The sequence below is a fragment of the Notothenia rossii genome (genome assembly GCF_949606895.1).
Source record: "Notothenia rossii genome assembly, chromosome: 6".
Classification (NCBI taxonomy): domain Eukaryota; kingdom Metazoa; phylum Chordata; class Actinopteri; order Perciformes; family Nototheniidae; genus Notothenia; species Notothenia rossii.
Genome location: NC_136909.1, coordinates 73,947,232 through 73,968,639, shown reverse-complemented (window position 1 = coordinate 73,968,639; position 21,408 = coordinate 73,947,232). Strand labels below are relative to the sequence as shown.

General features: G+C 41.8%; 3 protein-coding genes across 5 annotated transcripts in view; 2 read left to right on the top strand and 1 right to left on the bottom strand.

The window, feature by feature from the left end:
* Window positions 1-4,777, bottom strand: part of tet1 (tet methylcytosine dioxygenase 1) — a 42,624-nt gene extending 37,847 nt beyond the window's left edge. Inside the window, exons 1-2 of the mRNA XM_079687963.1 lie at window positions 4,639-4,777; window positions 1,726-4,051 (exon numbers count right to left, since the gene is read on the bottom strand). Coding sequence (XP_079544089.1) covers window positions 1,726-3,894 — 2,169 coding nt within the window. The 5' untranslated portion in view covers window positions 3,895-4,051; window positions 4,639-4,777. The remainder of the gene's footprint in view (window positions 1-1,725; window positions 4,052-4,638) is intronic.
* Window positions 4,778-4,881: 104 nt separating this feature from the next.
* slc25a16 (solute carrier family 25 member 16) lies at window positions 4,882-12,356 on the top strand. 3 transcript variants are annotated; one of them, XM_079687968.1, is made up of 10 exons: window positions 4,882-5,021; window positions 6,072-6,200; window positions 7,374-7,466; window positions 7,560-7,693; window positions 7,902-7,965; window positions 8,324-8,445; window positions 9,058-9,124; window positions 9,282-9,444; window positions 9,560-9,628; window positions 9,993-12,356. In XM_079687968.1, the coding sequence occupies exons 2-10, from the start codon at window positions 6,104-6,106 to the stop codon at window positions 10,147-10,149; spliced, it is 966 nt and encodes a 321-aa protein (XP_079544094.1). In that variant the 5' UTR covers window positions 4,882-5,021; window positions 6,072-6,103; the 3' UTR covers window positions 10,150-12,356. The 3 variants fall into 3 exon arrangements, with proteins under 3 accessions (XP_079544094.1, XP_079544093.1, XP_079544095.1); XM_079687967.1 differs by lacking the exon at window positions 4,882-5,021 and adding an exon at window positions 5,561-5,887; XM_079687969.1 differs by lacking the exon at window positions 4,882-5,021 and adding an exon at window positions 6,604-6,989.
* A 459-nt stretch (window positions 12,357-12,815) lies between these two features.
* alox5a (arachidonate 5-lipoxygenase a) lies at window positions 12,816-21,303 on the top strand. The gene is made up of 14 exons (XM_079687964.1): window positions 12,816-13,322; window positions 14,264-14,462; window positions 14,571-14,652; window positions 14,721-14,843; window positions 15,505-15,611; window positions 15,697-15,869; window positions 15,960-16,106; window positions 16,629-16,832; window positions 17,038-17,124; window positions 18,041-18,219; window positions 18,371-18,492; window positions 18,843-18,943; window positions 19,403-19,573; window positions 20,877-21,303. Exons 1-14 carry the CDS (start codon window positions 13,173-13,175, stop codon window positions 21,054-21,056), a joined length of 2,025 nt encoding a protein of 674 aa, XP_079544090.1. The 5' UTR covers window positions 12,816-13,172; the 3' UTR covers window positions 21,057-21,303.
* The last annotated feature ends 105 nt before the right edge of the window (window positions 21,304-21,408 follow it).

The window sequence follows — 21,408 nt, the reverse complement described above, 5'->3', positions numbered from 1 at the left end:
ATACTAAAGCGTGTATGCCGTTCAGAGCCATGTGGAGACAAACACTGGCTCTGTTGCTCTGCAGCTCAATCCATTTATATTCATTGTCACTCATGCATGCACCACACAAACATGTATACTCTTTAAAAGTCATAGCCACATATACTGTACATTTGAATTTGACTCTGAGTCATGCACACACTGACCCACATTTTCAGGGGATTCCAAATAAATCTCTGCCTGGCCTGATCTTTTCCTTTCTGCCCACTCTTGTACACTTATAAACAAATAGTGCACAAAGATTGTCATTACTAATACCACAGGTGTTATTTAATCATCTTTAATCTGCTACTGCAACTGCTAGGGCCTACACGCATGCCAGTTGCAGACACAAGACCACATGGACCCTCACTCACAGTTGTTCACACAGAGCCCTCCCCCAGCCACATGGACAGCACTGAACTATGAACATGATTATGTAGCTCTGGTTGCCAGCTGCTGTAAGGAACTCTTATTCCCAACTACCAAAATGATTGTAAATGCTTATGTTATTAGCCTTCAGTTCCTAAACAAGCATGTTATAGATTAAAGATAGAGCACCATAGTAAGAACATATGTTTAGCTTATACCAGGAATGAAATAATTTTGAATACATGAGTCATGCATTAACCATTCTTGGACATTAGATTGTAGAATAAGTAACACACATTCCTGATAAAATATGATATGTTTACATACAGTCCAAGGATGAAAGTCGTCATAGAGCTCTGAATACCAAGGGGAGCTGCAGATACAAGTGATCATTTTGCAGGTTCAAGAATATAATAATTATAGCTATTTCAAAATGGACTGGGACAGATTCCTCTCCTAACTAGGGTCCTGACTGTCATTGTTCATTGTCTTGTGTTAAAATATGCATTCACATTGTCATTCAGTGCCACTTTGCAAAACATCTGGCCAAAATCGGCCTTAATTACATACCCATCCACAGACACAAGCATGCACATTCACAGAGACACCACGTGCAACTCATAAAACAGCTTATTCTCTTGCTCGCACCATGGATGGCACACACACACACACACACACACACACACACACACACACACACACACACACACACACACACACACACGCACACGCGCGCACACACACACACACACACACACACACACACACACACACACACACACACGCGCGCGCGCACACACACACACACACACACACACACACACACACACACACACACACACACACACACACACACAACCAACAGTCACATACTACAAGCACGTGCTGAGCTGCTGCTGGTCATGTGACACCGCCTTCCCCTTTTAACACACAGTCACAGACACAAACTTCCCCATTTATCACTCAACACATTCCCCAACATTTAACAGGAAGACACCATGAAGTTGAGTGTTTGGCATGTGTTGTAACTGACCGAGGAAAAAGTGAAACACATTGTGAAAGTGAAACCTTCTGTTTCCACTGTTTGGCTAACTCAACTCCAGATCATAGCTGGGAAACCTTGGAGATCAAAAACAATGCTGTCAGGAAGCATCTTTTTTTTATCAGTTGCTCTAGATCCAGTAAATTCCCACTCAAATGATCCTCTAAAAGTCTAAATGAACCTCCTTGTGAGAACGAACTAAAGAACTGACTGCAATAAAAAACCCTGTAATGTGTTGCTATAAAATTAATTAATTAATTAAGTGCACGTGTGCGGTGTAATATCAGACTCACCTGTGCGGCAGAGGGAGCGAGCTGAGAAGTTCTTCTCCTCCTCAGATCCACACACTTCCTCAGCTTACAGATCTGGTGGCCAGTGCTGCGGTTGAGGCAGCAACTGCACTGGCCACAGCTGATCTTCCTCAGGCATGGCTCGCACATCCCACACCTGCTCCGCTTCTTCCTCTCCTTCTTCTGTTGTTTCGGAGTGGTCCAGGAGGGCAAACAGGCCCCCTCTGGCCCCCAGGATATGGGAAGTGTAGAGGGGCCAGGCTCTCCATACCCTGCCTCCGATTCCGTGTCAAAAGAAAAAGAGGACCGTGTGCTTTCTGAGCTGCAGGAGAAAGTATAGCTACTGCCCGGAGAAGTAGTTGAGATCTTTGGCACCGAGTTTTGCTCTGCTACCAGAGCGCTGTCCTCGCTGAGGTTTGGTTCACACTCGGCTGCAAGAGCATCTGTGCTGAACTGAGGAGCGAGTGATAGTGACAGGGAAGATGTCTCTCTCTGGCTGTGGCCCTCCAATGGCTCTGGATTGGATTCACTATCTTTGGTCTGCGTCTCTGCTGGTGTGCAAGCTTTTTTCTCTTCAAGAGGAGAAAGGATGGCTAGGCTCTGCAGTTGGTGTGGTTCCCCCTGACTTGAATCCCTCACAATTCTGGGTTTGAAGCAGTCAGTACGGATAATAACCGGTGTATTTCTTTTTACAAGAACAGTCTGCACCATCAGGGCAGTTTCAGCAACAGCTGAGGACCCTGTGAACTGAGGTTTAGCACCATGAATGGCAGGTAGCATGTCTGTCTTACCCTGGCTCAGACCCTCTGGCTTAACTGCCTCTGAGGTGGAGGGGGCTTTGGTGGGATTTGAGGTAGCTGTGTTGGACACTGACAGCACATTTACAGGTGATTCTGACAGTTCTGTCAGTCCATTGTTAGAGTGAGGTGGATCTGGAGATTGAAAGGCTGGAGTGCTGGGGAGGGGGTCGTCAGGATTGATAGAAAAATCATTCTCCTTTTCTTTTTTCTCTCCATCACAATTTGCCAGCCTCTCAGCCATGTCCTCCATGTCCTCCATGTCTTCCACAGTCTCAACTGCATTGTCTCCCTCGAAACTCTCTCCTCTCTCATGATGTATTTTCTCTTTTGTCTCAGTTGCGACTATCTCTCTTTCATCTGTCCTATTTTCTTTTAAGTCCAACTTGCTACCTTCCTCTTGGTGGACTGTACATATATCATCTTGCGTACCATCACAGCCAAGATGATCAAGCTTATTTCCAAGGATAGATAAACTCTTGTTTCTCTTCCTGTTGCTCTGTACTTCTGGTGAGCAGGTTCTTGTAAGCGCGAAGGGGCTATCTTTACTTCCGTCACTGCAGAGTTTAAGCTGTCCATCAACATCGCCACACACCGCAGTCACACACCTCAGGTCACCGTCACTGTTATGACTGACAGCCTTTTTGTCTTGCTGGGTTGTAGTACTGTCACAGCTGCCCTGCACACAGTCTTCCAGTAGGTCATTAGACGGCGGGGAATCTGCTTTAAGAGGGCTGCCATCTTTAGCATTGTTGCCTCCTAAACTCTGATCTTTGATATTTGCGGGAACTTCAGCATCAGTTTTTAGAGAAACTGCAAGTTTTTCTTCAGCGTCACTGACGGCCAGACTCTCAATTCTCTCTTCAGGAGTTGATTCATTGATGCTGGTGCTCAAGGGCTTGTTTCTTGTGTTTCCTTGCTGTGATGCTGCTCGCCTCCCTGCGCCCCCCCTGCTGTTTCTCCCTCCTCTGCAAGGTTTAGGCTGGTAGGGAGTAACAGGCACCCGGGTGCCCCGCAGAGACTTCCTTCGCCCCGGGGGGTCTTGTAACTCGCTGCTGTGGTCAGGCGGATTGCTCTGCCGTCCAAGCCTTGCAGATTCTTTTACATTTAGGGCATGGTTAACTCTGCCAGGAGACCTCCCAGGGCTCTCAGTAGCAGGCCCGCTAACCCCTCTTCCACGGGGTCTTCGGCCTGACTGTGCCTGGGCCCTGGTTGTTGACCTTTTGGGTTCTGCAGGTGTTTTCTGGGGCCTCTCTGTGGCTCTTCCTCTGGGTTTATTAGAGTTAGAGGTTTGCCTCTTGGTGCTGATCACTTTCTGGGCAGCTTTTCTCTGAGCAGGTGTCTTTCTCCTGGAGGGTTTGGTAGTAGCAGGCATGGCTGAGGGTGTGGAGGGGAGGATTTCTTGCAGCCAGCATGGGAGCCAGGTGGAGGTTTATCTTTTGCTCAGCACACAATTTGTTCTTAACCTTACACTTTTGTGTTTTGCTTGTAAATTATGATACCGTCATAATCGTGTAGCTGCGGTACATGACCTATAAAGCAAGAGTAAACAGGAAGAAAATAAAAAAAACAAATAGTTTCAGCGACTTTAAATGTATATTCAGTGTAATAATGCAGTATATGAGTTACAACTTGATGACTGACAACATAGTTATAAAATATCTAAAGCTAAAATCTACTCAAATGTTGTTTACTTTATCTGCTGGAAATTACATTTTTGCCCCGCCTAGTATGCAGTCTACTCGGATGATCAAGTGTTGTCTGGTTGACGTCAATAAAGAAAAGCAAAAGCATTTTTAAATACTACCATGTTTTTCTTTTTTATATAAACTCATAAGAACTGTAGGCTGTAAAATAAATAGTGAAGCTTCAGGAAGGCTAACAGTTTAAAGGGCAGCAGGCACGCTGAGGAGTGGGCTCGAGCCGGAGGTCGGATCCTGTTTTCGCCTTTCTGACTGGCGGAAGAGAGGGTTATTACCGTGTAAAAGCGCCTTCAGCGTCGCTGTTTATTAGTATTACTGCACTTGACCGCTGTCATTTAAAGCGCCATGCAGTTATAAGTTGTGTTGTTGCTGGTGAGGTTTCATAAACACGTTTAGGGCTGAAATGCTTTACATACCAGAGAGCGACAGTTGCACTGTCTGCTAATAATACTCCGCTCCAGCGAGACAGCGGGACCTTGTATTGGTTTCCCTCCTCGGCAAATATAGACTGCTGGCAAGTTCAATCCTCCTTCGACGGTGACACATGGACATGATTAAAGCCCCAACATGAAAACAAATCCAGCGGAAGAACAGTAGAGTTTTCACCGTGCACCTTGTAGTCTTTACGGAGCACGAGACCCGTTAAAATGTAAATCCCCCTTCTGTCAGTCCACGCAGGGCAGCCCCGCTCACTCTCCCTCCACCAGACGCAACCTACGGTCGGTGTCCACTGGCCACAAACTCGTCGTCGCTGTGGAGGAAGAGTGGAAAACAAAACCTGGGATGGAGTACAGCTAAGGTTTGTTTAGGGCTCCTGACCGTGGTTTCAGCCAGTGGACGCATGGTTGTGCTAAAAATCATTATAAGGAAATTAATCACCAAAACAACACAAGTGCAGTTGATAAGGATAATTCATAATTGTATGTGAACTGCTTTTAATAAAAAAGTATGATCTACTTACTATGTTATGGAAATGTCACATTCGTACATCTAAACTGGCCAGAGAGGTTTGTATAAAGACGTCTGCCAATGAAAATATTATTATTATTATTATTATTATTATTATTATTATTATTATTATTATTATTATTATTATTATTATTATGAATCATTCCCGTAATTAAAAAATATATAATTATAATAATAATACCGTAATAACTCTTTGTTATTGCTCTTTTTATCTTAATTAACTGAAATCGTTTGACATATTTTGAATACATTCTTATACCTACTTTTTTAATACATAGGATCAAATAAAATATAGAATATGTGTAAAGTAACAACTATTTTTGGCTAAATCTCCCCTGTAAAACCTATGAAAACAAAAATCCTGAAATGTACCGCAGCCCCTCGTCCTCGTCTGTTGACGTCATCCTGCGTCATAAACGTGCGACTGTTTTCGGTCAGATGCTGTCAGTTAACTGGCGAAGGGCATTAGTGGTACCTACATGTTGAAAGTACACACGGTTCATTCATCACAACAGATCCAGTTTGCGTTCACCTGAAACAGTAAACCAGCAGCTCCTCGCGACCACCCGGCCTTCATAGTAACACTTTCAAACAGCCAGGATCAACCCGAGAGGAGAAACATTTATTGAAGAGATTTCATCGGACAGAGCCTCCACTTATTCTGTGTTCAGTTTCTCTTACAGTATCGATCATCTTGTGAGTATCTTGATATCATGGCTAATTACCCTCAAAGCTAGTTAAACCCCATTGAAAACTTGTACACCACCCTTAAGTAAATACAATATCATAGACTCTGGTTTACTCATATGGGTATTTGCCAGGTTGGTGTTACATTCCCATGGTCACATGTGAAATCACAGTGTTTTTCTCTATTGTACAGCTACGGATGTGGCAGATTCCTCAGCAGGAAGGATGACATCAGAGGCTGTGGTCTCCACTTCTCCTGCTATAAGCAGCGGGCCCCCTGCCGAGAGGGACTACCACTTTGTTCGCTCCTTTGTAGCTGGAGGTAGGATCTGACTTATGAGTCTATATTATCATTAACAGGTTGATGATGATGATTTACACAATGTAGAACTCAAAGATACAGTTTCCAGCCTTGTTGTGTCTGCAAGAGTATATTGGGATAAAGCAGTGTGCTGGTATATATGAGAGTATTTATATAAAGAATGTATTGGTTTCAGCTATTCAAAGTCTGACGAGAATTTCTGACGGGAAAATCTGACATGATAGATTCTACCTTCTCATATAACTGTTTGTTGTACATATCCTGCAGTGCTAGTTATTTGCTGCACACATTTAACACCTTAATTAGTACATTTCTGCGTTTGACCTTGAAAAAGTGATACCAGCAGATAAAAGAGAAAGTGAGCACAGAGAAACAATAATGATTGATAACAGATTGTCTTCAGGGTCCTGCAGCCGAACAGACTCCTTGCTGCTGCTGCTGCTGCTGCTGCTGGGCACTGCAGGCTCATGTACCCTGATCTACAGGAGGGGCTCCACTCTCTCCTGCTTTCTTCTGTGACACATAAACTGCACAGCCACGCTACGGACCTTGAACATACTGCACTTAGATAGTTAGATAGGTCGCTTAAAAACCTTCATATTAGCTCTAAAGATACCATCACTCTGCAGGTCTCTGACCTACCTGTGGAACTTTGCAAGCACAAATTGAGTTTCCCTTCAAAGACCAATGAAGACAACTAACCAGGGACCAAAATCAAAAATGTTCACTGCCTGCCAAATGCTACTTTAGGGAGCTTCTTTTAAAATCGACCAACTATTCGAGATTCAGGTAATTATATATTTTACAAACAGACAAGTTAGTTTTCAAAAATATTTGAAGCTTCTACAGTAAGTTCTGTTTTCTACATTGTGCAGTTATTATAGAAAAGACAGGTATGTTTTCTGTGTTGTTCCTCTATTTATTTTTGCAACACATGTTGCACTTGAAAATCTAAATGGTTATCTGTTCTGCTCTCTTCTATGTTGCACGACCAACGCTACTCTTAATATTCTGATGAATCTTATTTCAACTGTTCTATCTTTACATGATTGGCCTTTTTCATTGCCATTTCAGGCACTCAAGTTTAATTAAAAAACATTAAAACTATTCTCCCATTGTAACATTAAAAGTTGCATATTAATGTTCTATTTACGTTTATCTGCTTTTGTTTAGGTGTTGCAGGATGCTGTGCCAAGAGTACCATAGCTCCTCTGGACAGAATCAAGATTCTCCTTCAAGCCCAGAACCCCCATTACAAACATCTCGGTAAAAACAACAGCAGCCAACATGAAACGCCAATAAGAGTTTATTTTCGCAACTCTGTGCCACATGAGTGACACTTCTGACCTTTCTTTGCAGGAGTGTTTGAAACTCTGAAAGCCGTGCCAAAGAAAGAAGGCTTCCTTGGCTTGTACAAGGGTAATGGGGCAATGATGGTCCGCATATTTCCCTATGGAGCCATCCAGTTCATGGCCTTTGAAAAATATAATAAGGTACAGTGGTTCTTTATTTTGGAATAACACTCTCAAAACGCAATGTTATAAAATATATTGTAATTCAATAAAACCAATGGTAGCCGTTGATTTGGGAAGTGTAATAGGCGTTAATATTGTTACATTTTGTTTATTTGTTTGCTACGTTTCATTGTGTTGTTTTTCTTTTGTTGGTTAAACTTTTGACCGATGATTCCTGGCATTACAGCTGCTAGGTAAACAGTTTGGGATCTCTGAACACATCCACCGCCTAATAGCAGGATCTATGGCAGGTAATTCATCTTTCTCACTGATAAGACGTGCCTTTTATGTCAGTATCGTAGTTGGGTAATATGCACTGTAATGTAGTTTCCCTTTCCTGTTAATGTATTGATCATTGAATCTTAGACTATGTTTGCATTTGTCACCTCAGTATAATCTTTCTCATGTTGTTGAAGTGGTCCAGTTCCCAGTGTGCTTGGTGGGGTGTAACACAACAATAAAAGAGAATGAAAGACAAGTATTTCAATTGAAATGAAAATACAGCCAAAATGTGAAAGTGCTTGATCCCAGTTTATTAGTTTGAAGCATAACTACATTCAAAGACTGTGTTTATAAAAAAGTTTGATCTGTTTTGTTGTGTGTTTTCAGGGTTGACTGCGGTGATATTCACCTACCCTCTGGACGTCATCAGAGCCAGACTGGCCTTCCAGGTGACCGGAGAGCATCGATACACTGGAATTGCAAATGCCTTCCAAACCATCTACCTTGAGGTAGGGTACTGCTGTTCAACTTCTCACACAAACAACTAAGCCTTCGTAAACATTATAGCCTTTCATTTAAGCGGCAATGGACACGTTTGTTGCTTTACTTTTATCAGTATGAAACAATGGTGATTGCACAATGTAATAGCAATAGAGTAATGACAACATCTTGGTTTGGATTGGTTCCCTCTTGTTACACCTTCTATGTAAACCATTGCACAACCAAGGCAGGGAAAGAAGGGTCATTTGCAACTTGGCGACATCATTGCACATTCATTTGTAAAAAGCTTAGTGGTTGTGTCTTTTGGAGAAAGGTGCGGCAAGGGAAAGACTGACTGTAAGGTTGGCAGAATACCCAGGGACTGTGAATACTCCGAGAAGCATTGGGAATGAATCAAATATCATTAACATTTATACATATTGATGCTTTTTCACCTGACTGTAAAAATAATAGGTAGCTAAATATGTCCTTGTGGTAAAAAAAAAAATCTATTTAGAAACACTTCAGGAGGAAAGTTAAAAGCTGTATATTGCCACTTTAAAAATGCGGGACTATAAAAAAGATATTGTAATTGTAATAATGTATCCTCTGCAATCAGACCTGTCTTTATTTTTGCAAAGGAAGGGGGCGTCTCGGGCTTCTACAGGGGACTTATTCCAACACTTATTGGAATGGCTCCTTATGCAGGTGATTAATACAATGATTTTTGTATTGATTGATATGAGTCTTTAAAGAAGATCCTATATTATCATGCAGAACAACATACAATGTCCCCCTTCATAAATCTAACCAGTGTTCTTTGTGAGGTGTTAACTCTTTTCTCCCCTTTCCTTTTATCGTCCAGGTGTCTCGTTTTTCACCTTCGGCACCCTGAAGAGCCTCGGCTTGAAACATTTCCCAGAGAGGCTGGGACAGCCCTCCTCGGACAACCCTGATGTCCAGGTTCTGAAGGTGCACGTTAACTTGCTGTGTGGAGGGGTTGCCGGTGCCATCGCTCAGACAATCTCGTAAGTGCTGTCGGCTGGTAGCCAAAAAGCCCTAATGCTGACAATGTGGTTTGAAGTTTTCTTTTCAAGTATTTGTATTGATGTTTGATGTGTCACATTGTGTCTCCTCTTAAAGGTACCCTTTGGATGTGGCTAGGAGAAGAATGCAGCTAGGAACCGTGCTTCCTGACTCTGAGAAATGCTCGTAAGTATCACCGATGATCCTACTCTCCCATATTCTGTTGGCAGGTTGTTCTGCACCTTCGTATATGAGGTTCTTAACAAAATCAGTGTTTGAATTGAGGTGTTTTGGACAGTAGATGAGAAGTTCCCACATTTGGTTTGATAATGAAGTGTATGCTTACAGCTGAAGAGAAAACAAAACCCAATAGGGGCTGTTTACATAAAAACAAATATAGTCCTAAAACGTCAAGGAGTATCATAGCTACTAATCTGTAAAACTACAGCAACATCCTGGTAATAAGAATAGGCTTTACTAAGCTAAAAAAAAGAAGACCCATAAACCCATTAGATTTCTCTCTGATTCGTATTGTCTTTTGCCTCAACAGATCTCTGAGAAACACGCTGAAGTATGTGTACACAGAGTTTGGCATCAAGAAGGGATTGTACCGAGGTCTTTCTCTCAACTACATCCGCTGCATCCCCTCCCAGGCCGTGGCCTTCACCACCTACGAGTTCATGAAGCAGATCCTCCACCTGAACTAGGTGCTGGTTTTATCCATCCTGAGTCTGTACGCTCCGAGACCTTAAACAGATCAACCTCGATGCTTCCAACAGAAAGGGATCTGAAACGAACTCGCTACGTCTTAAATCGCCTTTTCCTCTAGTTCACTGAATGCACCATGAGAGTCAGCTCACACTGAAAAAGGAAACTGGATATCAGACAGTAAGCCACTCATCGTCTGTGCCATTCAGTTCCTTTCTACTTCCTGGTTTTGTGTGTCACCCACTTCTCAAGAGAAGATTTACTCAAACATACAACATGTGGTTTGAATTTCTCTCTCTCATCAGTGTCTCCATGGATACAGCAGGTTAGCGGCTCGGGGCGATGATGTGCTCTTTAACTTTAACAAAACAACCCTCTCATTGTGGACAAGCCGCTCACACAGATGTCCTCTGACTTGATTTTAAGATGGACATCAGCCTACAATGATCAGATGATCAGTTTATTTCTAACTCGTTTCCTTTTTACTGACCTGGTAATGAAATTGTTGGTTATTCTGGGAATGTGGTTTGAGTTTGAGAATATTCTCATGATTTTCAGTGCTGGTTTATTTAAAGTTGTGCGTGTCTTTAAATGTATAGAGCAGCTTTGGGGGGCAGTAACTCTAGGATAAGTTGTTGTTTCCTCTACACAAATCTAAAATCAGTATAATCAATGCAGTGACAAAGCTGGCACTTTATTTCAGTTTAAACTTAACATTTTATTGCCGAACCTTGAATAGAGCAGGTAATGTCTGTACTCTTATCTTTGCTTTGTTTTTTATGTTGGTTAATGTCGATCAGATTTTTAATTGTGTAGCTCCGATGATATTGAATTATTCTGCTGCAATCAGAAAGATATTCAGAGTTTAAGAAGTCAGCATTTAACATGGTATGGATATAAGAGGGACGTGATGGGACTCAAAATGTGCACCTCATGACTGTAGCTTTTTCTTCATTTATTTATTGATTCACATAGAGGTTGCCACTGGGTGGCAGCATTGAATATACATGTAATTGTTTACCATCACAGCTGGACAAAACATTCATATATATTTCATAAATTCATAAAAACAAATACAAGTCAGGGTAGATTATTTTTTTGTTAATGAAAGCTAGCTGTCAGATAATAAGTGCACTGTTTTTAACCAAAATGTTGAACTACGAGCTACTGTCACAAAGACTGAACATTTAATAATGATGAAATAGTTGTTTCCTAACTTTCAACCTTAAAGTCACCACCTGTGTTTACATGCGTCTCTTCAGTCAGACTTGCTTTTTCAGCCTCTTGCCTTTCTCTGCATTTAATACCTTACTTCACCGGACTGTTTCATGTGTTTTCTACGAGTTTTAGACCTAGTATATGAATGCGTGAAAATTGAGCCAATGGTGTGTAACCTTTATGGCTTGGGACTTTTTTTAAATGAAACATTACAGTTTGCATATATCCCCTATACACTTTTCAGTAAATATCATTTGAATAATTGCGAGAGGGCTGAAGAGTTAAAACTACCAAATATCTAACAAACAATACAAAAATAAGACTTTTGTCCAATCTCAAATGTGCTCAGAGACGATCAACCTTTTTCGAACTGCCCCACTAAAAACGTCAAAATTATTTCGTATCACTTTACAGCACACCCTCCAATAACAAGTTGATTCACAATCAGCCCCCGCACCCATCCTCCATCATACTGTAGTGTCTGTCGATTATAGTAAGAAATGGAGTAGGAGACTAACCTGATTTGGCTTAAGAGTACAATCACACCAATGAGAAGTTCAAGCCACCATTTCCGAAACAAAAGGTAGTATTCAGTAACACTTCTGCTTATTAAAATGCCACTCATCTTCAGCACTGTGGAGCTTTCATTTCTTTCTCCTTTGGTTTCCTATTTGGTGTCGAATACATGACCTTACTCTGTTATTGCAGTTTTTTAAGTATCCCAACAATTGGGGAATAGATCAGCTCTGTTCTTGCTGCTCACTGCGACGTGATTATGTAAGAGAAGATATTTGGATATGTAAATGTTTGTAAAACTACACTGTACAACTTCATTAAGCTATATGTGATGTGACTAAATATGCATAGTTTTCAGAAGGATCGAACAAAAGAAAATGCCTTTTTAATGTCTGTCTGTATTTTCTCTACATGTTCAGTTTTGCCTTTTAAACAGTGACAGTATTACATTACAAGTGATCTTGAAACAGTACGCCTGCTTGGGTTTTTATTTGTCTGTGACGATGAACATGTGAATGATCCTGTCCTGTACACTCAGACTTTACACCATTTTTACAAGAGGCTGATTAGGTGTGTTTTATTCCTTTAATAGATTTATTTTGTAATCTTACTTGTGAAGTAGGACCATATTAATCCCATTTCCCACTTCGAGTGCAACACACACAGCCCCCTGTCAACGTTTACGTTACAGTTTCACCTGTAAAACCACAGAGGGACTCTATGATTTGCATTTATTTCACTGAAACTGGAATACAGTGCCAGCTGTTGTCCAGTGGCAGATACTGATTTGACTAGTAAATATGATGTGTAAAAGATATGTATGTCAACATGTCCCTTTCATATCATCAGTAACGCCGTTGGACTGCCCTCTCTTTTTCTTCTGTGATACAGGAATTTCAGGAAGTCCTGTTGTTTGCTGACAAAGACAATGAGTTTGATATCCTCTCCCTGGTATAAGACACCTTTCCCTGCACCAACATTCATGTCGGTGCTCCAGAAATCCAAGCTGATAACGCATCTAGAAAGGAGTCGTATTTGATTCTGACATCTTTGATTCTGACATCTGACACATTTTATAGTATGCAGGTGGAGATCCGTTTTGTGCACCTCCCTCTTCTGCCTGATTACACATGTTCTGTTGGTGAAAGAGATATGGGGAGAAGAGAGAAGTGAACATCAGTGACACAATAACAGCAAAGAGAAGTGTGCAAACCTCAGGGGCTTTGGTTGTGGTACTTTTCTGCAGATTTCTTAGTCTCCAGAGAGCCTTTGGACCTGTGTGACCGCCATGCCTTCCTACACGGTGACAGTTTCCACGGGCAGCCAGTGGTTTGCAGGGACAGATGATTATATCTACATCACTCTGGTGGGCACGGAGAGATGCAGCGAGAGAACGCTGCTGGACAAACCTCTGTACAATGACTTTGAGAGAGGGGCGGTAAGTGAAGTTACAGCGGCACGTTTATTTTCAATTCTGATTAATGGTGGGCACCAACAACTGCACACAGACAAACCCTGGGTGAGCTTGTTTGCATGTAGACTAAAAAGAGGAAGAAGAGACAGGAAGGTCCATTGATGTTTATTCTGTTGGAAGGGGAAATTTGTTGTATTTTAAGAAGTAATTGCTGATAGGAACAAAGCATTTTATTACAAAAATATAAGCAACCTTTTTCACGTTTTTATCTTTTAAAAACATATACTGTAGACATTTTTGTGCTTAAAAACAAATAATTAGATGTCATTTATTTAAATGTCCCTGAAATGTATTCTCGACTAGTTGAACTTCTCCCTTCAGTTTATTCTCCAGAGAGACCAAGTGTTTGAAACTACTCCAACCCTAAGCAAAGTTCATGATATGATTTCACATAATGTTTGACAATACAAATACAAGAAATATAGAAAAAAAATATAGAAAATAAATCAAAATCATGCAATGGCTGTACTATTCTATGAAGAAATGTTTGCATGTAGATAGGACGAGGTATAAATAAAGAATTTAGCATTCTTGAAAACTATTTTACCATACATTAAGGTTTTTAGGTTTTATCTGTTGTCCCCTGCAAACTTGCAAATGTTTAAAAAGCATTTTATTTAGCTTGATATTTTTGAAGTCCCACATTTCTCTGCATTGCAGATGTCAATTTGTTTTTGCAATTGATCATGCTCACGTCGACAAACATGACCAAAGGGTGCACACAAATGAGACCCTCTATGTGACATTGAGGTTTTCTCATACACTATGCTGTGACAGGCTAAATGTGTTTCACCTCTTCCCTTTATACAACAACGCTTACTGACGATACACTATTAATGCACAGTGGATTCTTCAAATAACACTATTTTCCTAGCTCATTTATTTCCCTGCTGAATAAATTGCAGGTGGACTCCTATGACGTGAGGGTGGATGAGAATCTGGGAGAGATTGTGTTGGTGAAGATTGAGAAGAAAAGGTACTGGGTGCAGGATGACTGGTACTGCAAGTACGTCACAGTGAAGACCCCCGGTGGAGACTATCTGGAGTTCCCCTGCTTCCGCTGGCTGGTGGATGACAAGGAGGTGGTTCTGCGGGATGCAAGAGGTACATGAGTTTGCTTTTCCAGACTGCCTGCCTCGTCTTTTCATCAGTCTGCAGGTCAAACTCTGTTATTGTTCCATGATCGCTCACTTTGTCTTGTGTCGGTTGCAGCACACCTGCCTCAGGATGATAAGACCAGCCTGGTGAAGCAGCACAGACAGAAAGAGCTGGAAAGGAGGAGAAAGACCTACAGGCCAGTTCACACAGTTTGTGGTTTTCTGATAAAAGAGGCTGAGGCTAACATCTCTGCTGTCCTTACAGGTGGAAGGAGTGGCAGCCAGGCATTCCTATGAGCATAGATGCTAACAGACACAAAGACCTGCCGCGGGACATCCAGTTTGACACTGAGAAGGGAGTGGACTTCGTACTGAACTACAGTAAGGCGTAAGTGCTCCCTCTGGCAGCCTGCTGTAGAACACAGGTTGACAGTAGTTGTGAGGACAGCTGATGCCCCTCAGTACAAAGAGGCCTTAACCTCCGAGGTGTGTTTCAATGCAAAGCTTTCACGATGCCCCGGTCATATGATGATCTCCAGCCTGATGACGTGCACTCTATTTTCTGTGCCCAGGATTTCCTGGAAATAAACAGAGGTCTCATTGTGTGTTTATCTCCAGTGATATTTGCATTTTGCTTTCATGCAGGCATGAGAGGCTGAGCACAGACACAATAACACAAGACAGATTCCAAACACATCCGTTTGCACCATGCATTAGTTCTGTTAAAAGTTGCATCAATGACAAAGCTTTGAAGCAGAGGAGGGTCTAGAGAAGTAGCTGAGGTGGAAAATGAGTCACGCAATTTGGAAAAGTGAGCTTCATAGGTGTTGACAGAAAGGCTGCAGCTTTGCACATTTCACTGCTACTACTGGCAGTGAAAAACATCATAGCCACAATCAGTATGACATGTCATTTTCTTTAGGGAATTATTTGCTGTATTTAGTTACATATTCCAAAAAATACATTGTATATTGTATACTTTTTTGTACTTTATTTTGCATATGATGATGATGATGATGATGATGATGGTGATGATGATGGATTTTCAGAATAGAGAACCTGTGTGTGAACCAGTTCATGCACATGTTCCAGTCCTCTTGGAGTGACTTCGCTGACTTTGAGAAGATTTTTGTGAGAATCAAAAACACAATCTCAGGTCAGCCTCACATATATTATATTATTTTATATAATATATTGTTGTGTTTTGTTATATTATATCCTAATGTATTTGTATTATCCAGAGTATGTGATGAAACACTGGAAGGAGGACTTCATGTTTGGATACCAGTTTCTGAACGGCTGCAACCCCGTAGTAATCAAAAAGTGCACCAAAATCCCCGAGAAGTTTCCGGTCACTGATGAGATGGTTAATGTGAGCCTGGAGAGAGAGATGACTCTGGAGGAGGAAATAGAGGTACAGTAGACTTGTTGTGACATATTCAAAGTCCATGTTTAACTTTAAACCTCCCACTGACTAACGATGTGAATCCATGTTTGGCTCCAGGCAGGAAACATCTACATAGCGGACTACGAGGTGTTGGAGGGCATCACTGCTAACTGCACTGACCCGTGCACGCTGCAGTACATCGCTGCTCCCATGTGTCTGCTCTACAAGAACGCTCAGAAGAAGATCATGCCCATAGCCATACAGGTACTGTTGAGCCTGTATGTCCCTGTATCTATGAAGAATATAAACACGAAGCACTTTTTGAGTCAATTTAGGCCTTGTAACTAATTCACCAGCACTTACTATGGTATGATCTTGCTTGAAGTGAATATATATGCACTTTCCTTGTTGTTCGGTGTTGGAATCTTTATGGTTTTTGCACTTATTGTAAGTCGCTTTGGACAAAAGCGTCAGCTAAATGATATGTAATGTTATGCTGCATGCAACTGGAACAAACTGCAGGAAGGTCCTAGATATGCACCAAATCTAGCAATTCTATGATTCAGAAAGTCTCTTTTTATGTGTTTGTGATGTAGCTTGGCTTTTTTCCAATATTTTTATCCTATGCTATGTTCCTATCTTTTATTGTTCCTTATGTAAAGCACACATTATCCTGTGTAGAAACTGTGCTATAGACATTTACTCGATGTTGCCATTTCATTACACCTCCAGGGAAACATTTCAGTATAAATCCATTCCTCTCTTTTTCCTGATTCTTTTCCCCAGCTCGGGCAGACCCCAGGTGAAGACAGCCCGATCTTCCTGCCCACTGACGCTAAGTACGACTGGCTGCTGGCTAAGATCTGGGTCCGCTCCGCTGACTTCCAGTACCACCAGAACATCACACACCTGCTCCGGACTCACCTGATCACAGAGGTGTTTGCTATCGCCATGTACCGGCAGCTCCCTGCTGTTCACCCTGTGTACAAGGTAAACCTCAGACTCATTAACCGGTTTATCCCAAACCTCCCAACCTATACTTTAAAATAACTTATATTTGGCATTTAATTATTTAAATTATCAAATGTTCTACCCGTATTGTTAACATTTGGTGGGATTTTTCAATTCTCTCATTGTAAGTAAAGGTTCAATATACAAACGAATGACATTTTTTTGATTGATGTTCCTTCCTCAGCTGCTTATGCCACACATTCGTTTTACCATCGCTATCAACACCAAGGCCAGAGAGCAGCTCATCTGTGAGTGTGGCATCTTTGACAAGGTGAGTCTGTGGGTGTTGGATGTAAAATAATGACACTTTTCTATATTTGTTTTATTCTGTTGGAAGGGGAAATGAAATGCAAAGCAAAAAGGAGGTCTATCTAAGGTCTATTTAAGACATATTTGCTGCGAGGAACACAAAGCATTTTATGAGACTCTGGCCATTTCTCAATCGCGAGGATACTGCCTTGGTAGTCGCATACTTCCAAGTCACTTCCTTCAGAAACGAAGCAAGTATACTTCCAAGCCACGGCTTCGGAAAACAAAGAAGAATGGAACAGGCTAACAGGTGTGCCACTCTCTCTAACGGTTTCAACATAAACTGTACCGAAAATAAATACCTCACGATGTCTATCTAATTATGAACTTGCTTTACTTTCACGGAACACATTTTTGGTGATAACAAATGCAACAAAGTAACATATTTACCAACACATGTTCTACGCCACTACATACTTACATTTAAATGTGTGCTGTGCTGCGTCGGTTCAGCCATTCTTCGCAAGGGTTTTTGAAATTGGTCCGTGCGCAAAGCATTGTGGGGATTTGAAGGACGCGAAGTCTACCCATGTGCAGCCTCGAAATTACGCCCAAACCAAGGACGTGGCCTCGGTGGAATTCCAAGTATGCTGGAGATTGGAACAGTCCTTCGGCGGCACTCGATGACGTAGTATCCTTGAAATATTGGCTTGGAAGCCAGTTTCCTTGCGATTGAAAAACGGCCTCTCAGTTAAAAGCAAAAGCTACAACCAAGAATGTGCTGAAAAAGAAAGAAAAATGCACTTCCTGTTAGGGCATCTGTAATGGATACTTAGCCATATGCATGCAAAAATAGAAGGACATAAGCACAAACCCTTGGCTGCAGGAGTGATGAGTTACCTGTGTGATGACGCTGTATATTCTCCATCCTCTTGAAGGCGAATGCTACAGGTGGAGGGGGTCACGTCCAGCTGATCCAGAAGGGTGTGAAGTCTCTGACCTTCAGGTCTCTGTGCTTCCCTGACATCATCAAGGCGCGCGGCCTGGACAACAAGGAGGAGCTTCCCACATACTTCTACAGAGACGACGGCAACAGGGTGTGGGAGGCGACCAAGAGGTGAGGAACTGCACTGATGTGTAGTTGGTGTGTTTAAGGGAGAGGAAACACTCAAACCATAAACAGAGCGGGGTCATTTATGATGGAGTGTAAGGGAGAAGTTGCAGCACTTCCTCTATATGTGACTGCTGCCTTGTTTCCTTTCTGGCAGTTTTGTGTCAGATGTGGTCCATATTTACTACACCAGCGATGAGACCCTGCAGGAGGATGAAGAAATCCAGGCCTTCATTAAAGATGTGTGCAGCTTCGGGATGCAGGACTTCGATTACTGTGGTGGGTACACATTACACACTTCCGGTTATCTTTTTAGCATTGCAACATCATTAAAAATTCAGCAGTCTGTTTTTCCATGGAGAGACAATGCTCACTCAACCTTAAATATTGTGTAGTAGTGTAGGGAGACAGGTACGACAGGTGACAGCATTACAGACTCAGATCTGTTCTGTCACAGATGAAAGGTTTGAAGACAGGAAGCCACAGCAGTCTGATGGTGTCACTGACTGAGCTTCACTGTTGCAATGCCCTTCCTGCATTTCTCCATCACCTGCATTGTGAAAGGATCTTATACAAAGTTTGATTTTGTAAAGATTGAATCTCTCTTTGTCAATTCTGCCCGTGTACAGAGTTTCCCAAGTCCCTGAAGACCCGCGAGGACCTGTCAGAGTATCTGACCGCCATTGTGTTCACCGCTTCAGCCCAGCATGCAGCCGTAAACTTTGGACAGGTGAATAATAAATAATCATGAACCTGACATTCAATATCTTTCTGATTTAAAGCTAGTTAATTCACTGTCATTTTGAAAGACAGGCATATCATAATGTTCAACTTCTCATACAACTTGTATTTTAGTGTATCCAGATTTGATGTAGGACAATAGAACAGTCAAGTCCATTTCCAATATCCAAATTTGCTGTCATGAATATGCTATTTGACTAATAAGACATATTAAAAAACAATAGACCGATAGATGTTTAGATATATAGCTTAACATAATCCGATTTAAATTAAAGTTATATTGTGTGTAATGTATGTTAAGCGTGTGTTCTTTAGTGCCACATAGTGGGCAAAGCAAGTTGAGCAAGAGTAGAAGTGTAAAGAAAATGTTCCTCAAAATACTTATTGGGTACAGTTTCTGAGTAAATGTACTGCATGCACATACTGTATCTCTGTGTACATTGTGTAGTACGACTGGTATTCCTGGATCCCCAACGCTCCGTCTACCATGAGGAGGCCCCCGCCCAACAAGAAGGGCGTTACAGATGTGAATTGGATCATCCATAGCCTTCCTGATCGTGGACGCTCCAGCTGGCACCTGGGGGCTGTGTGGGCCCTCAGTCAGTACCAGGAGTGCGAGGTACTGAAGAAGCACACTCTTACACAGCTCAGTACGGACTGGGTTGTTTTAAAGGTCACCTATTATGCAAAATCCACTTTTTCCACTTCTCTGTGTTGAGATTCTGAAAGTTTCAGGAAAAAAGATTTGCTCACTTTTTGTCCTGATCCATTTCTATAAAAACCTGTCTGAAAATGAGCTGATCAGATTTGGCCACTTTATGATGTCATAACGATTGGCTTGTGTAACCATTAGCCAATCACCAACCAAGGTAACACCCCCCCCCCGCCCCCCCGCCCCACACACACACACACACACACACACACACACACACACACACACACACACACACACACACACACACACACACACACACACACACACACACCTTATCACCTGAATCTCCTCCTAGAGCTCCGTGGTGTTCTCTTTAACCAAATATCTCTCAGAGTGGCGTGGGGAAGGGCTCCTTATTTTCATCTAAAGTAACAGACAGACAATCAGCACTTTTGAAACAGGGCTGAAACAGAGGGGATTATGGGATGCTGCAATGATCTGTTTGGTATTTCGAGGTAAACACTTCAGAGACATGTTTTGTATATATCTGAGACTTATAAATATTGATGAAAAACATTATAATAGGGGACCTTTTAAAGGGCCAGTGTTACATCCCCACTAGGGATGAGGAAATGCAACACACACCAGTTGGAATTGGTATAATTATAATGGGTTTATTTTAAATAGCAAGTAACAAAATGGAAAGTACGCAGCCTGAACAAACAAAAGGGCCAAAAGGGCGCCGACTTAACTAATGAACAAACAAAAGGAGGACTCAAAAAAAGGAGTCTAATCGCATACAGGAGAAATAAATACTCACACACTAAATAAAGAACTGAACAAAACCTCACTTTAAAAGTTGTACAACTAACAAAGGAAGGCTGTAAGAAAACACAGCTAAACTAAACAACTATAGTCAACGTAGAGGCTAAGATACTCTAATCACATATTCACATCTAATCATAACAATCCTGACAAACACAGACCATACAAGTTAAATACAGGCCATTTCTCAATGTTGAGTATACCTGCTGCAGAGCCACTATTTCAAGTATACTACGTCATCGAGTGGCGCCGAAGGACTGTTTAAATGCATGTTAAATGCCCAGCATTCGGCGCCACTCGATGACGTAGTATACTTGAAATAGTGGCTCTGCAGCAGGTATACTCGACATTGAGAAACGGCCACAGACTCTACACTTCTACTTTACATTAGCCTCTCCCCCTGCAGTGGGCCTCCTGACTCGGTCCCCCTCTCTCCCTGCAGCTGTACCTGGGCTCGTATCCTGACGAGCACTTCACAGAGAAGCCCGTGAAGAAGGCCATGGAGAGGTTCAGGAAGCAGCTGGCAGAGATAAGCCTCTCCATCAAGACCAGGAACGAAGGGAAGAAGCTGCCTTACTACAACATGTCTCCTGACAAAATCCCAAACAGTGTCGCCGTTTGAGGAATAAAATAATGTCTCAACTTGATCTTTTGCCAAAAGCACATTGAAGTTCTGATATTACTGAGCAGTCCATGAATGCGTTTAGAAACCTTTGTGTGACCCCAGTGAGGGATTTGATACTTCTTTAAGTTTAAATGCATAATGTGCTGACATAAAAAGTCAATTGAAAACCTCAAGTTTGCTGATAAACTGTTTTTTGTCACTTATTTGGGTGAAAATTACAGCAATTAAAATGTTTTGATTTAAATCAGCAGTTTGTTATTTCTTTCTGCTAATTTCTCGAGTATAAAACTGCAGCTTTTAAACTTTTCATCTAATAATAAGGATACACCATCAACCTTCTCACATATTT